The 16,992-nt window shown below is 32.3% G+C and overlaps 1 protein-coding gene and 1 long non-coding RNA gene across 2 annotated transcripts; one reads left to right on the plus strand and one right to left on the minus strand.

Moving 5' to 3' along the window:
- The first annotated feature begins 8,689 nt into the window (after positions 1–8,689).
- LOC101219337 (sulfoquinovosidase) lies at positions 8,690–13,857 on the plus strand. Its single transcript, XM_004144284.3, has 8 exons — positions 8,690–9,897; positions 10,180–10,312; positions 10,623–10,838; positions 11,043–11,198; positions 11,419–11,671; positions 12,190–12,590; positions 13,230–13,346; positions 13,451–13,857. Exons 1-8 carry the CDS (start codon positions 8,807–8,809, stop codon positions 13,784–13,786), a joined length of 2,703 nt encoding a protein of 900 aa, XP_004144332.2. The 5' UTR covers positions 8,690–8,806; the 3' UTR covers positions 13,787–13,857.
- On the minus strand, positions 10,913–12,250 carry LOC116403171. Its single transcript, XR_004215775.1, has 2 exons — positions 12,118–12,250; positions 10,913–11,228 (listed from the first exon to the last, which is right to left on the minus strand). It is a non-coding gene; the product is annotated as an uncharacterized LOC116403171 (long non-coding RNA).
- Positions 13,858–16,992: the final 3,135 nt, after the last annotated feature.

Consider the following 16,992-nt stretch of genomic DNA (forward strand, 5'->3'; position numbering starts at 1 on the left):
TTAAAGATAGATATAAATAACATACATTTTAAAATGATGAACGTATTCTGCATATACATTATTTATTTATTTATTTATTTTTAAATAGATATAACTACCATCAAAATATACATTCTAAAATAATTTTAAAAAATACTAATGAACGTATCCTGCATACCAAATCTACGCCGAATGTTTAGAATCTAATATAAAATAGATCTTACGTATTTATTTAACAATATAATTCCAAATTGTTATAAAAAATTTATATTATGTATTATTTAATTATAAATTATCGAAATTGTTAATAAATGATTTATGATATAACAAATCGAGAATCTTGAACATATATTTGTCGGAAAGTTGATGCAATCTCATCTAGAAACAAAATATCAAATTTAGTTAGACTTTACTAAAGTCTAACTAAATTTAGTTCCTGCAATCTTATTATTGTTTGTAAAATACATTGTCTTTCTCAAATAATGTGTGATATCCTGTCTCATATTGGATCCATTAAAATACCTTGTATTTTGAGTTTACGAATTATCCTATAATGAGGGGTAGAGTCGAGATTAATATAATTACACCATGTCCATGACAAGTTGTTCTCGAATCTACACTGTATTTTTCACTATATGAACTACACTGTAAGCATGAGCATATCCCAACTTATGATCAAGATAACGAGGATGTATTTAACAATGTTAAATTTCAACACACTGCTTAGGTACCAACGTATAATCTTTTCGTTCGAAATAACCAATAAGTTATTGATATGAAGAAAGAAGTCAGAATCGAATCAAATGAAGAAGTTGAAGAGATGCAATGTTTGGAAGTTGAAAAGTAACTTGGGCATCCCAAAAGTCATAAATTAAAAGGAATGATGTGTTTATGTGTTTTCATTTATTACGATATTTGAAATGGCATAAAATTAAATGTTGTGATCTTTCATTTCATATTTTAATTAGTATAAATAGGATCGTAATTTCCACATTTAAAAAAGAAGAATTGGGATGAATAAAATTTGAAAATTCTAGAATGTAGAATTTTGTTCTTGTGTGTTCTTGTGATATAATGCACGAATATTTGGAGCATTCAAGTGAGGATTGATCTACCTTGCTTGTAGAGTCCCTTGAAGATCGAGGGTTGATGAGAGTTCTTAACTTTGTCTATCCTTAGTTTGTTAGATCATCTTAGCAATCTGTATCTAGCCTTTCTTAGGGGTTGAAATCAAATTGATTTTGCGGCTGTTGGGATTGTGTTCTTTGAGTCTTGTTGTTTAACATAGTTCTTAGATCCAATGTTCAAGGGTTTCATATCAGTTATATTTACAATAATTAAACACACAAATACAAAAAAGACAAATACTCCGTAAAACAACTACGGTTACAAATTAAACAATACATAATGTATCTTGACCCTAAATGATTATATATGACATGAATTTCCGATTATGACAACTAAATTTATCTAGTTTGAAGAAAAAAAACAATATTTGAATTTAATACGAATAACCTACAATAGAGTATAATTGCAAAGTCAATATACTTAGTTGGCTATAAAATATATGAAATACAATGTATTTCAATGAACATAAGCACATATTTTTTCATACAACCAAGCAAATCCTTGTACGTATACTCGGAAGATTATATTCAATCTATCTACCACTCAAAACAGTTTTTACTCATTGTAAAGCGATAAAAAAAATTTGTTACAATTCTACTAATGTTTTCGAAAACCAATACTAAAGAATGTACCGTAAAGATTGTAATTAATCGAAAAAAATGTTAAACAAATACCATAAAATTTACAAATTTAAAAAATACACATTTTTTAAATTTAAAATCTTAAAAGCAAATAACATGGATACTTATATTTCAAAATAATATTAAAAATGCACATTTTTTTAATATTTTTCAAAAGTATATATAAATAACATACATTTCTTAAAATTTAAAAGTAAAAAAAACGAATGTATTATGCATATAGATTTTTAATATATATTATTTATTTGTTTTTTTAAAAATATATATAACTGCCACCAAAATAAAAAGAATAAAATATATTAATAAAAAATTTTAAGAATCTAATCTAAAATATAATTTCAAATTGTTATTAAAAATATATATTATATTTTACATAGTTACAATTATTGATATTGTTAATAAATAGTTTAAAATATAACAAATCGAGAATCTAATATATACATTTACCATTATTATACGAGATGTTGCTGCAATCTTGTCTAGCAACAAAACCCTAGATTTAGTTAAGATTTACGAAAGTTGAGGGTTGTTTGTAAAATATATTGTCTTTGTGAAATCTCCAATATTCTGACTCATGTTGGAGCCATTAATATACATTGTAGTTTGAATCTATGAAGTATGAATTATCCTATATCTATGGGTAGATTTGAAATTAATATAATTAAATAAATGAATGCGTTTAGCGTTTGCTATTTTTCTTATCATGCCGTCTTTTATCATTTTTGAAGTTACTATCTACAATTTTTCTATTTATACGCTTATCTCAAAATATAAGAAACCAAAATCAAATAAAAGCCCATAAACAAATAGAAAAAATAGTCCACAAATATAATCTTTCACATTACAACATAACCATGGTATTGAAGTAGACTATCAAATATTTAACTTTCTAATTGTAATAGATGGTCAATTGAGGAATAATAATTAATGATATAACAACATTTTAAAAAAATTACAAATATAGCAAAACTATCGCTGATAGACTTGTATCACTGATAGACTCGTATGATCTATCGGTGATAGAACAATTTTTACAACATAGTCTATCAGTGATAGACTCTATCATTGATAGAATTTGATAAATTTTGCTATATTTACAATTTTTAAAAATATTGCTATATACTTAATTATTTTGAATTTAATTGCTAAATTAGCAACTATCCCATATTTGAAATGAGCTCATATTGAAAAGTATATTATATTTATCTTATACAAAACAATATATGTCGATGTCGAGGATACCATCACATGTTACGTTATTGTACAGTGAACAAAACTTTATGTCAAAGAAATTAAATTTGCTAACTCATCCATATATAATTTCCAACTATATATTTGGGATGTTAATGGAAAATTTTGCATCCAACCCCAATACATATCAAAAGTAGGGGAAAAAGTGAATTATTGTAGGATATTATATGCAATTTGATCAACATTTTATCTTATATTTCTACTCCCATTGATATTGATTTCTATTAAATTGTATTATATATTATAACTTAAATTTATTTTCATTTTTTAACCCAAGCTTTTAGGTTAATGGAAGGTTTAAAAGTTATTTGAATATGGCAGGACAAAAGAACGGTTAGATGCATTGATGCATTTGGACAGAGTTTTGAACATTCAGATTCCAAAGACAAAACCAAACTCTTTCTTTTCATATATATATATATGAATTGAAAGTTTATGTGAATATTTCCAAACTAAATAAATAAAAAGCTTATATGAGTGAATTTGTGCACTAAATGTAATATGATTCATGAGAATGAACCTAGGCCAACCGTGTGGCCAAATTCATCTAAGGAAACATACACTTCTTTTTTCTTTTTCTTATTGGAAGAAAAAGATATACTCCATCATGTAATTGGATTGGCAGGGTGAATTTTTGTTTTCATAAATAAAAACTTTCGTATTTAAAGGGTGGAATTTGTAATTATTATTTTTAAATTAAAACAACTCTATTTAGAACAGATTGGTCCTTTCATTTTTTTTTAAACTTGTGATTTATAATATATGTTTTACATACATAAATGGAACTAAACTATGCTGATGCAGTCTCAAATAGTTTATCTTTCTACTGGGAATAACACATCCAAGTTCTATTACCACTTGATATAGTTTTATGCACTAATTAGAGAACACAATCTAAATAAGCAGAACGCAACAATCAGATAATCACAAGGAAAGCAATAATAAGCAACACAACGATGTATAGTGGATCGACCAACAAGAATATTAAGAGCAAAAATAGAACCAGTTTGGAGGGATTTTATTAAGAGCAAAAATAGGATACAATTACAGAGTTCAACAAGAATAGCAATCTATAGTCAACCAAGACAAGCCCGACTATACCGCCAACCAAATGCCAAGAAGGATGAGAGACCAACACTAAAACCTCTGATACCGAGATCCAAACCCGTAGAAAACCCAATACTGAAGCAAACCCGGTCGAAACCCAATGTTGAATGACTCGTAGAAACGCAAAAACAATGCCTAAAAAATGCTTCTACCCGACGTCGATCACCACCAGAATAAAGCCGTAAACGTGCGTCATTCACCGCTAGCTCCACTACGAACGTCATTCACCGTCGGTAGGATGCAGAAACTCCGACGTCAATGCTCCGTTGAACACCGTTTGATACTCACCATCAAACGGTTATGCCTCTTCCTGTTTGTATGCCTTACAGTAACCTCTCTCACTCTTTTTGGTGACTGTCGGTTTCTATCTTGCTTTTTCCTCTTTTCTTTTGTCCAATTAAAAGACCTAAAGTAGAAGATAGAAATAAACAAATTTGCCATAAAGGCAAATTACCAAGCTACCCTTAACTTAAAACCCATTTTACTAACTCTTAAATACTTGTCATTTTTCCACAAATCTCTCACATGACAAGCTATTTAAGACACCAAATTGATTCTCTCAATCATCCTATCATCCATAATTAACCTTCAGCTCATCTAACCGGTACTTAAACCTATGAGCTGGAAGAACCTTGACTACTAACCTAGCCTTATACCTAGGCTTATTGTCACCTCCTGGCTTAATCCACTTTGTTTGAATGAGTTTCTTAATAGGAGACTTTGGAACCAATGACCATGTCTGTTTGATTCATTCTCAAAGAAAACAACTCTGCTTCCATAGCATCCTTCCATTGTTTCTTTGAATCAGATATAATACCGTCACTGAAAACTCCCTCATCAATCAAAGTCCTCTCCTACTGAGACTGTACATCATCAAATTCAGACTCATCTGAAGCCTCTGTTTGTGAAACTAGTGGTGACTGTTCAATAGATACATTTGAACTTTTCCCTGATAGTTGTACTCCATAATCAATTCTGACCTTTGTCACAACATGATCAACTGTCTGTTGTTTCTACTTCTCTGATGTTGTAGCAACACTACCTGAAACTGCAGTATCTTCCAACACATACAAACCATTTCTCAAAGTTCCCTTCAATTTAATCAAAGAACCCTTGGTAACTTTCAAAAGTTCATTCTCATATTTAAAAACATAACCTGATCTATCTAATTCACCCAGAGATATTAGATTACATTTGAGTTCTATAACATACTTCACATGTGTGAGCTTTCTGATCATCTCGTCATGTGTTGCAATTTTAACTGACCCAGTTCCCTTGATATCACAAGTATCGCTATCACCCATTAAGACTTTTTCTCCATCATTTTTCTGAAAGTCAATCAAAAAGTCCTAATTAGAAGACATGCGATACATGCACCCCGAATCCATGATCAAGCATCTTGCATATCCCTGTGAGACACCATCAAGACCTCTCTACTGAATCAAAATCATACCCATTAGTAACATTTGTTGCACTGGTCTCAACTGCATGCTTGCTACTTGATGCTTCCTTGCTCTTATTCAAAGGGCAATGTTTCTTAAAGTGTCATTCTTTATGACAAAGGAAACACTTTCTAGCTTCCCCCTATGAATTCATCCTGGAACTCTTCTCTTTTTCTTTTCAATTCTTTTTGTCACTTCTTCCTCTGGCCATGAGCAACTCTCCATCCATGCGTACTTTCTTAATTTCGAGATTTCTAGTCTTTAAGGCATTCAACGCTACACTCATGGTCAATGAATTCCAACTATATTTAATAGCTGCCTTAACCTCTCGATATGTTTGAGGTAATGAATTTAAAAGAATCACTGCTTGATTCACATCCGACATCTTCTCACTGATGTTATTGAGATCAACTATAATCTTCTGAAATTCATTCAAGTTCTCTTCTAAGCCTTTACTTGGGTCCATCTTATATCCAAAAAATTTCTCCTTTAGATATAATTTATTTGGCTATGACTTTGTCAAGTAAAGACTTTCTAGTTTCTTCCACAACTCTCCTATAGTAGTAGCCTCATCTACAGGCCTAAGAACTTCATCAGACAGATACAGAAGGATCATTAAATAGGTCATTTCATCCATATCATTTTTCTCACTTTTTGTAATAGTTTCTAGAAGGTTCTCTACATTTAAGATTTTAGCTACTTTTTGTTGAACTAAAATAGCTCTAATCTTTTTTCTCCAAAGAGAAAAACCACCTACCCGTCAAACTTAGCCACTTCAAACTGTGTTGAAATCATCTTTACAGAACTGATTAAACCAAGAATATGTAAACTACAAACGACCACACAAAACCCAAATCTTATTTTGGATCGACTGAAGCTCTAATACCACTTGTTGGGAATAACACACCCAAGTTCTATTACCACTTGTTATGACTATACCAAACTCTCAACCACTTGATATAGTTTTATGCACTAATTAGATAACACAATCTAAACAAGCAGAATGCCACAGCCAGATAATCACAAAGAAAGCGATAATAAGCGACACAACGATATATAGTGGTTTGACAAATTCGGTTTACATCCACTTTGAGAACCAGTTTGGAGGGATTTTACTAAGAGCAAAACTAGGATACAATTACATGGTTCAACAGGATTAGCAATCTATAATCAACCAAGACAAATTCGACTATACCGTCAACCAAATGCCAAGGACTGACCCACGTTGAAACCTCTGATATCGAGACCCAAACCCGTACAAAACCCAATATTGAAGCAAACCTAATCGAAACCCAACGCTGAATGACCTGTAGAAATACAACAACAATGTCCGAAAAAAGCTTCTACCTAACGTCGATCACCACCGAAATAAAGCCGCAAACGTATGTCGCTCACCGCCAGCTCCACCACGAATGTGGTTCACCATTGGTAAGATGCAGAAACTTTGACGTCAATGCTCCATTGAATGTCGTTTGATACTCAGCGTCGAACGGTCATGCCTCTCCCTGTTTTGTATGCCTTACGGTAACCTCTCTCACTCTCTTTGGTGACAGTTGGCTGCTATCTTGCTTTTCCTTCTTTTCTTTTGTCCAATTCAAAGACCCAAGGTAGAAGCTATGAATAATTACAAATTTTTTATAAAAGCAAATTGCCACTCCACCCTTAACTTAAAATCCATTTTACTAGCTCTTAAATACTTGTCATTTTTCTTCACTTTCATAAATTTTCAACAAATTATTGATTTTCAATGGTTAGAGCAGATGATTTAGAATTTAGATATTACGCAAATAATTATCTAACTCACACCACATTTAATAAAAATATGTCACGTGACATTTTTTTTCTATAAAAAAATTAAATTATTTTTATGTATAGAAAGGAGATGGTTGCAATTAAATTGCACTTTTTTCAAAAGCTTAAAAGCAAAATAAAGTATACAACTTACGTAAACTATTTATGAACGTAAAAAAAAGAGTGTTCACTGGGCTGAGTTTACAACCGAATTGATTTCAAATTATGACTTCGAGCTTCTAAGCTCATGTTCCACAAAACTGCCATTTTGAGGTTAACATAGGAGAAACCACGAATTGCCCTGCTGCTTCATTGTAGATTGCACAAGAAGTACACAAAATATTGGACTTCGTTACCATAGCAATATAGCGCATGTGAGGGAATCAATCTCAGGTCAAATAGAGTTCACGTAGCTCTCAATAGCCTTAAATATGGCTTACAACAAAACTTACCCACCAACCTCAAGAAAGCCTTATATTAACTAAACTGCACCTAATTATTATCTTTATTTACATTTATTTTATATACACCCATTCTGCAATATTTGATTCTCTATATGTTAGAATCATATTATTAATATTTTGATTACTTTACTTTATACTTCACATGTTTTTTCACAATAAAATAAAAATATCAATGTGATTCAAACTTATAAAATATGAATATGGATGGAAATGATTCCAACTTATGAAATATGAATATGGATGGAAGTGTTTAACAAGTGGATGAGAATTTAACATCATGCAAGAATTAATAATAAGAAATAAAATGGGATGAAGCAAGAAATGAGAGCGATGGTATTCAATAAGCTCCACACGGAACTTTTATATCAAACGTATAAGAACTAGCTACTCATTCCTATGGAGGAAAGTGATCTTTTTTCTTTTTTATTATTTTTTGAAATTTTGTTAATCAATCAATGGAATTTTGTGCAAATTGAAAATACGAATTATATTTTAAGTATCTAACAAAACTAGATTGCATAATCAAAATTTGATGGAATATCTAATTAATCTAAGTGTTGATTTGTTGAGATTTTAATACCATTGTTATCACATTTATTTGGTATTACCCTTTAGGATCAACCAGTAACTGTATTATTAGCAATATATGCAACAATAACGGTAACAACATGTAAGGAAAACAAATGAATAAATCATTAAAAAAAACATATGGATAAATTGATAACCCAGAGCTCATCAATCAAATTATATTTATATTTTTGGATGTGAGTGTCCCATTTCAATATTAATATAGAACACATGTAAACAAGAAATATAATTAGATGGAATCAAGTTTTCAAATAAATAAAGAAAACAAAACGCATGAGGACAATTGTGGTATATGCAGTCATAATTTTACATCTCCTAAAGTTGAAAGCAATAAAGAATTCGTCCACATTATACCTACCATCTCAAAAATGGAAGCATTCAACGACTTTTCTTTCAAAAACCTTTCCCTCCCTATATGAACTTTGAAGACCTTCCCACGCTCTTCTCCTCTTTGTTCCTCCAGCACAACAAAACCATGACGAATCTCAAAGTCACCAAAAAACATCACATACACCTCAATAATCCTTTCCCTTCACCCCCACCTTCATTTCCTTTACTTCAGGGGGAACTCTCTGCAAATTATCAAGCACTTTCTTCTTACAAATTCTTCTCAATCGGAAAGGATTTTCAGCTTCTATGGAGGTCTGATAATGGTGGCTCTCTCTCAATTTATCATCTCTCTGACCCCACTAGATCAATCTGGTCAACAATCTCAGGTCAAGCTTTTGTATCTGCAGCAATGGTGGAAACTGAGGTGGAAGAAAGTCGAGGATCGTTTGCCGTGAAAGATGGGGCCGTTCATTTGATTTGTAATCATCAAACAATTGATGATATCAAGGAGATCAATGGCTGTGATCATGAGTTCGAGGTTAAAGAACATCATTTTCCATCTGGGTATTTGGGATTGGACCTGAAAAACTATGAGAAAGAAGATGCTCAGTTTCCTATGTTGCTCATTAGTGGAAGAATATTCAATACTGAGAAGAAGAGGATGATGAAGAAGAAGAACAAGCTTCAAGAAACTAGTTTCAATGGTGATGTAAAATGTAACTCGAAAGTTCTTTCTGCTTCTGCAAGGTACTGGGTATTTTTTGAACAGAAAAGCAGCAGCCAAATTGGATTTCAAGTGATGCTTGGCCAACCCAGCTATGAACATCGCCAAATAGCTCATTCAAGAGGGGGTTTCAACCGGCTTAAGTTTCGATTGCATCGGTTGAGAAAACGGAAATTTGAATGGCATTGGTCTTTGACAAAACTGAAAGGGTTTGTTAGAGTTCCTTCTTCAGAAAAGGAAGTTGAAGTTCTGAGAGCAGCTGAGGAATTTGAAGCATTCAACAGAGTATGTTTGACCTATTCAAGTGAAGAGAAGGAAAGATTCTTTGGTTTTGGAGAGCAATTCTCTCATATGGACTTCAAGGGAAAAAGAGTACCAATCTTTGTTCAAGAACAGGGAATTGGTAGAGGAGATCAACCTATAACTTTTGCAGCCAATCTAATTAGTTACAGGTAAGTTCAGTCCATCTTTAACAATGATTTCGAAACTGTTAAAAATATTTTTGTCTATGTTTAAAATAACTCCACAGACCACACCACTTATTTGATAACCCAAAATCAATTTAATATTTAATTCTAACATTTGATAAGCATATTTCATACTATTCAAATGGGTGTCGAATGATCAAGAGCAATCTTGGAGTTAAATAACAAACATGTCATTAACAGACAAAAGGTACACGTATCCATCTCTTAACTTTAAAACTAAGTTTGAGAGTTTTTTTTTCACTTCAGGGCTGGTGGTGATTGGAGTACTACATATGCTCCTTCTCCATTTTACATGACATCCAAAATGAGGTCTCTGTACCTTGAAGGATATGAGTACTCTATATTTGATCTGACAAAGAATGATAGAGTTCAGATTCAGGTACACTTTTATTAACTATTGCTCTTCATTGCCTTTCACCAACCTAAATAGCCGTAAAGTGTTTGAATAGAGATTTAATTTAGACTAAAGGAAAACGTACAACAGAAATAGAACAATACCAAAAAACTAAAGATAGAGCATGCAAGGAATAATAACAATAATGAGTTTTGGTTCATTTAACACAAAATTAGAGAGTGAAGAAACAAGATCTGAACTCTTCATCTTAGGATACCCAAGTCCAGGTAAGACGCTCATATACAAACTTTTAACTTACAGTATTCCCATTTCTGTGAACTGGTGGAGATTGCAGATTCATGGAAATTCAGTTCAAGGAAGGATATTGCATGGGAACTCACCTTCAGAGCTTATCGAACGTTTTACTGAGACCATTGGGAGGCCTCCAGAGCTTCCTGGATGGATAATATCAGGTGCGGTTGTAGGGATGCAAGGTGGGACCAATGTTGTTCGAAAAATCTGGGATGAGCTAAAAGCTCATGAAGTTCCCATTTCTGCGTTTTGGTTGCAGGTAATACAAGTTTGTCATTTCCAAAAGTTAGTAATACATTTCTGGATCAAATTAAGCATCTTGTACTGTAGATCAAGCCAAATCCAAAAAGTGATGCACAGATATATAGTATTTATTACATGCTTTCATAATAATATAGTTTTTCTAAAGTGTATACACATTCTTTTAGATTTATTCCTTATCTAAAAGAAGAATGTTGTGTAGGATTGGGTAGGGCAGAGAGAAACAGTAATTGGATCACAATTGTGGTGGAACTGGGAAGTTGATGCAACAAGATACTCTGGATGGAAACAATTAATTAAAGATCTTGGAGCTCGGCATATAAAAGTAATGACATACTGCAATCCCTGCCTAGCACCGGTATTTTCTTCTTCCACCCTCTCAATCCTTCTGCAATCACCAAATCAGAAATATTGTTACTACGCTTGCATGTTAAAAGCATGGCATCTTTCTCTACTCTTCTTTCTTTTCTTCTTTTCCACCTAGACATATACACTACCTTCTTAATGGCTAACTAAATGAACAGAGATAAAAGAGTAAAGACTGATCATTGTAGTTTCAAATTTGTACATGACTTCAGACAGATGAGAAGCAGAACAGAAGGAGAAATCTTTATGAGGAAGCAAAGGCGTTGGGGATCTTAATAAAGAAGAAAAATGGAGAACCCTACATGGTTCCCAACACGGCTTTTGACGTGGGAATGTTGGATCTTACGCACCCAAATACTTCCAGTTGGTTCAAGAAAATTCTACAAGAAATGGTGAATGATGGTGTGAGAGGATGGATGGCTGATTTCGGCGAAGGCTTGCCTGTAGATGCCACCCTCTATTCAGGTTATACTAAGAAAATATTAGAGTTCAATGTCAATATTTGTACTCAATTTCAAAATAACTATCTAAGGAGTATAATATCTTACACTTAAAGGCGGACTTATTACATTGATTTTCTCAAAATCAATTGCTAAAGACTAAAGAGTCTTCTAAAAAAATCTATCACTAAAATTTTGAACTGCTTCATAGAAATCATGTAGTTGTTTCCTTGGTTGGAGATGGGCGGGAAAGGAAGGAGTGATATACAATGTGATCGATCTTACATGCTTCTTTGAACATATCTCCAAGTCGAGATGGACTTGAAATTTTTGTAATCCCCGAATGCAAAGGTCATCAAATGAGTTTCAAACTCTCTAGTTTTTTTTTTTTTTCAATACAATCATGTCTGCATCCTGAACAAGAAGCTGATACAGATGGAATTGATCTTCACTAAAATACTTTAAATTTACCTTAATCAGAACTGCATACTTTCCCTCTGTGGGATATTAATATTACTCACAGATTAAGAACCGTAATTTCAGGTGAAGATCCTATTACTGCACATAATAGATATCCAGAAATATGGGCGCAGATTAACAGAGAATTTGTAGATGAATGGAAAAGTAAACTTGTTGGTAAGGAGAAAGAAGACCCAGAAGAGGCCTTAGTTTTCTTCATGAGAGCTGGTTTCAGAAACAGTCCCAAGTGGGGGATGCTATTTTGGGAAGGAGACCAAATGGTAAGTTGGCAAGCCAATGATGGGATAAAGAGTGCTGTTACTGGTCTTTTGAGCAGTGGACTTTCGGGTTATGCTTTTAATCACAGTGATATAGGAGGGTACTGTGCAGTAAATTTACCCTTCATCAAATACCGAAGAAGTGAGGAGCTGCTTCTACGATGGATGGAGTTAAATGCATTTACCACGGTTTTCAGAACCCATGAAGTAAGTTAGAAACCAACCTTACTTTTTTCCTTCTGTTTTATCTGTCCCTTTCTCTGACTAGAACCAAAACCTGAAAAAGAACTAAACAAAAACTATTGAAATTGCATATTTATTGAGTAATCTTCTTATCATTTTCTTTCTATACTTTTCACATTTACCAAAAAACTTCAACTTTCCATCTGTTCTTTTCACATTGATAGAGAAATTCATCATTCCTTCTTAATCTATTTCACATTTATCAAGAAATCCATTTTAGAATTCTACACCCCAAATACAAACTTACCAACTCCAACATATAAGCCCCATTTTACAACTCTACACTCAACACTAGACTTATTAACTCCACTCAGGAGACCAAACGCCCCCTATGTATGGCATCAAATTTACAGTCAGACACATGAAACCCTAAATGCATAAGAAGCCCTGTCAAGATTTTATCTTCACTAAAATTCACCAAACATATAGAAGCTTAACCTGCACCGAGCATTATATACAAATCAGCTTCAGTTTGGGAAGACTGAATTATCATATATACTTCTACAACCATATAAAGCTTGCGTCAGAGTATTATTATCCTCTACAAATTTTCAACATACTGAGTCTTCTTAAAGCACTACTTCCAACTGTCTCCGTATATAGGGAAACAAACCATCCTGCAACAGCCAATTCTACTCAAGCGATCGAACATTGTCGCAGTTTGCTCGCTTTGCTAAGGTCTATAGCGCTTGGAAGTTTTATAGAATCCAACTGGTGAAGGTAAATATGCAACCTTTTACATTCCATCTGCAACTTCTATATTTTCAAATTCCTCACAGGTCTGATGATCTTTTTCCTCTGTTCTGGGTCATGAAACAATACAGGAAGCAGCTGAAAGAGGCCTACCTGTATGCCGCCACCTTTTCGTTCACTACCCAGAAGATGAGTACGTGCTTACATTAGGTCACCAGCAGTTTTTAGTTGGTTCTGAGATCCTAGTTGTGCCTGTCCTTGACAAAGGCAAGAACAATGTCAATGCCTACTTTCCTTTAGGTGACAATTCTTCATGGCAACATATATGGACAGGGGAGGTGTATGCTAAACTCGGATGCGAAATTAAAGTAGACGCTCCAGTTGGCTATCCAGCTGTGTTTATCAAGGTTGGCTCCATTGTAGGGGAAACCTTCATTAGAAACCTGAAAATGTTCAACATTCTTTAAGAAAGCGACCCTTAAAACTGGGGGTAGCTCACGATTCATTGAATTTTAATCTAGACTATATTTTCCCCCTATACTTCATTACTTAGTTCATCAATAATCCAATTAAACGAAAACTAAAAACTGAGAATGCATCTAAATGACTAGTTTATATGAATTGCCAGAGCTAAAATGAGAAATATAATAAGGATGTGATCAGTTACGATGTTATGAAACATGGAGATCAAGTGAATAAAAGCAAAGGAGTGTACATATAAGTGAAAGTAGAAGAACAAAAACTAATGTGCTTATTTCAATGAAAGTGGGGTGCAGCCTGCGGGAATAAGTGTACTTTCAATTATAACCTAGGGATTAAATTATTTAACTATGTTGTAAAATCATATCATATACAAACAGATAACTTCTGCTACATAGTTGTTGAATAAAATCATGTCTTTTATCGTCCAAGGATCAAACTACCCCCTACCATTTTTCATGAACATTTGAAAAACCAAACTGTACTATCATCCCTTGCATCAGATAATACCTCCCGTCAATCACATTGCACAAAATAAAACAACAGAACAAAAAATACATCAAGCATAAGTCTAATGCACGCTTGATTTCAAATACAATGCCTCGAAGCAATGGAGATTGAAATGCTTACAAAAACCTAATAGAATTAAAACCATGCATTGGAAGTGGAAAACTAACAGAGTATGGGGTTGCATACAACATTAATCTAAGGGAGTAGAGTGTAGACAAAATAGTAGTAAGTGGCAATGAGAGGATCATTGCAAAGTTTTAAAGACGAAAATATGAAAGAGATGATTGAAACTCAATAGGATGATAATTGATGAGCGGTTCTTGTTGGATCGGCTATGGGAAATCTGGGTGCGGGGAGTTGAGTAGAGATTAGGTGTTGCATTTGCATGCATTAGCTTCAATTGGGTAAAATTTATAGATTCTTATACTCTAAATGGATATTCCATTTGGGGGAATATATTAGAAAATTAGCAAAAAATAATAATAATAATAATTTTCTGTTGGTTTTCGTTCTCAAAGGTCACTTTTTTAAAACATAAAATTGTTTTTCAAAATCGACTGACCGAAAATTTTCTAAATATTAAAATTTCCCAATTTATTTGTTGTTTTGGGTTTGCTTCTCCATACACATTAGACTATATTCTACCATTTTTTCTAAAAAAAATTATTCAAATCTTACCTCAAACCCCTCGTTATTAATATACATTTGATACATCTGATATCCTTTGATACAGCTGATATCTTTTTATACACATGATATCCCTTGATACTTCTTGATAACCTTTGAACTTCGATACATTTGGTATCCTTTATACACCTAAAACGCCTTAATACACCAATACTTCTGGTTACACTTGATTCTTCTGGATACACTTTATGCCCTTTCGATCTTGATACACATTGATAAGTTTAATACACTTATGCACTGCTAATAAACTTGTTATGTTAGTGTAGCCAACCTCATTCATTTTTCCTCCTCTTCAAAAGGCATTAAATTCAAAAGTAGTAATTTTAAAGAAGAAGAAGAAAAAAAGAGAACCAAACAACATCACCATAAACATTATGGAAAAAAAAAAAAAAAACTCTAAACAAATTATTTAAAAAACTTATAAATACCCTTAAGCCAATATCAAAAGCGAATCTCGAATTTATGAAAATATTTTACCTGCTTCATGAGTTTTATTTTTATTATTATTACACGACCATAGGTGTTACGTTACATTTACAAAAATGAACCATGAATTTATTTAGTTACAATGTACTTGCATTTTGTACATTTATTTTAACAAACATTCAGTGGACTTTTTAATAAGGAAATAAAATCTGTTTAATTTCAATGTGTTTCTTTGTGTAGAATTGTCATTTATGTGTGTATATATACATATATCTTTCTTCTGGGTAGAATGAATCTATGAACTCTTAATATTTTGTAGGAATGTTTTCTTTGTTTAATGTTTGCAACAAAGGTTATAGATAACTGATATTTTAACATTTTAAGTTTCATGAAATTTTGGTTATTTTTGGTTGAGAAATTTAAGAAAATTTATAACAAAAATCATGAAACTAATTTGAATATATAGTACCACTCTAAAATATTTGTAAATATAGCAAATATCGATAAGCTTACTTATAATTTTTTTTTTTTAGAATTCTAAGTTTATCCGTCACATAGCATGTTTCCATCATACTAATAACACACTTTTCAAATTGAAAGTTATCACTTATAATAACTATCATTGGTATCCACTCGTAACAACTATAGTGATATCCTCTAATAGCAGTTATCAGAAATAACAACTGATAGCACATTTCTTGAATTGAAAATTATCGCTAGTAGCAGTTTATCTATGTTAAATACTTATACCACTATTAGTGACTATCACTAATGGTTGTCATAAATAACTTTCAAAGTGAGAAACTGAGAAGAAGTGCATGAATTAGTTGTTAGCTTTATAAGCTTTAGTCCTACTATATGTTTTATTGATAACAAAGCTGATGATTTTAGTATTTAAAGTGTCCATAGCATAAAACTCAAAGAGTCTATTCCAACTTATTTTGAATTGTTCAAATTGAACATCAAACGAAGAAGTTGTATCGAAATAATATTTAAAGAAAAAATCATACACAGTGATGACATAATACATGCGGATCAATCACGTGACAATACGAGCTTTACTATTGGTACAGACATGGCAATTCAAATCAATTCGATGGATTAAATGATGATATGTGATGTTATAAGAATATTCATTTTTAAAGGAAAGAAGAAACTAAAAGAACTATTCATTTTTCTTCGAAAAGAAATTTTAAAATAAATCTGCAATGGCAGCTTTCCTATGAAAAAAACAAATTAATTTTTTTTGGTTGTTATTTGTTGTTAGAGTTTATTACGTGGGTTTTCAATTGCATCAAGAAGAGTAGGTGTACATTGGATTTAAACTAGCAGTTTAATACTGAATCCTTGAATAGAAAAAGATAGTAATAGGTTGGATCTTAAACCTCAAAAGAATTAAAAAGAGTGATAGTACAGTAAAACACCCAAAGAGTCTTGAAGAGAGTAGCAATTCCATATCACCATAAAACTACAAATATTACTTTTTCTCTACTGTTTTAATTTATGTGAAATTTATTTACTTAGTTTTGTTGTTAATTCTATTCATTGGTTTCACAATTGCTTTGTATTA

The sequence above is a fragment of the Cucumis sativus genome, chromosome 4 (assembly GCF_000004075.3).
Source record: "Cucumis sativus cultivar 9930 chromosome 4, Cucumber_9930_V3, whole genome shotgun sequence".
NCBI lineage: Eukaryota > Viridiplantae > Streptophyta > Magnoliopsida > Cucurbitales > Cucurbitaceae > Cucumis > Cucumis sativus.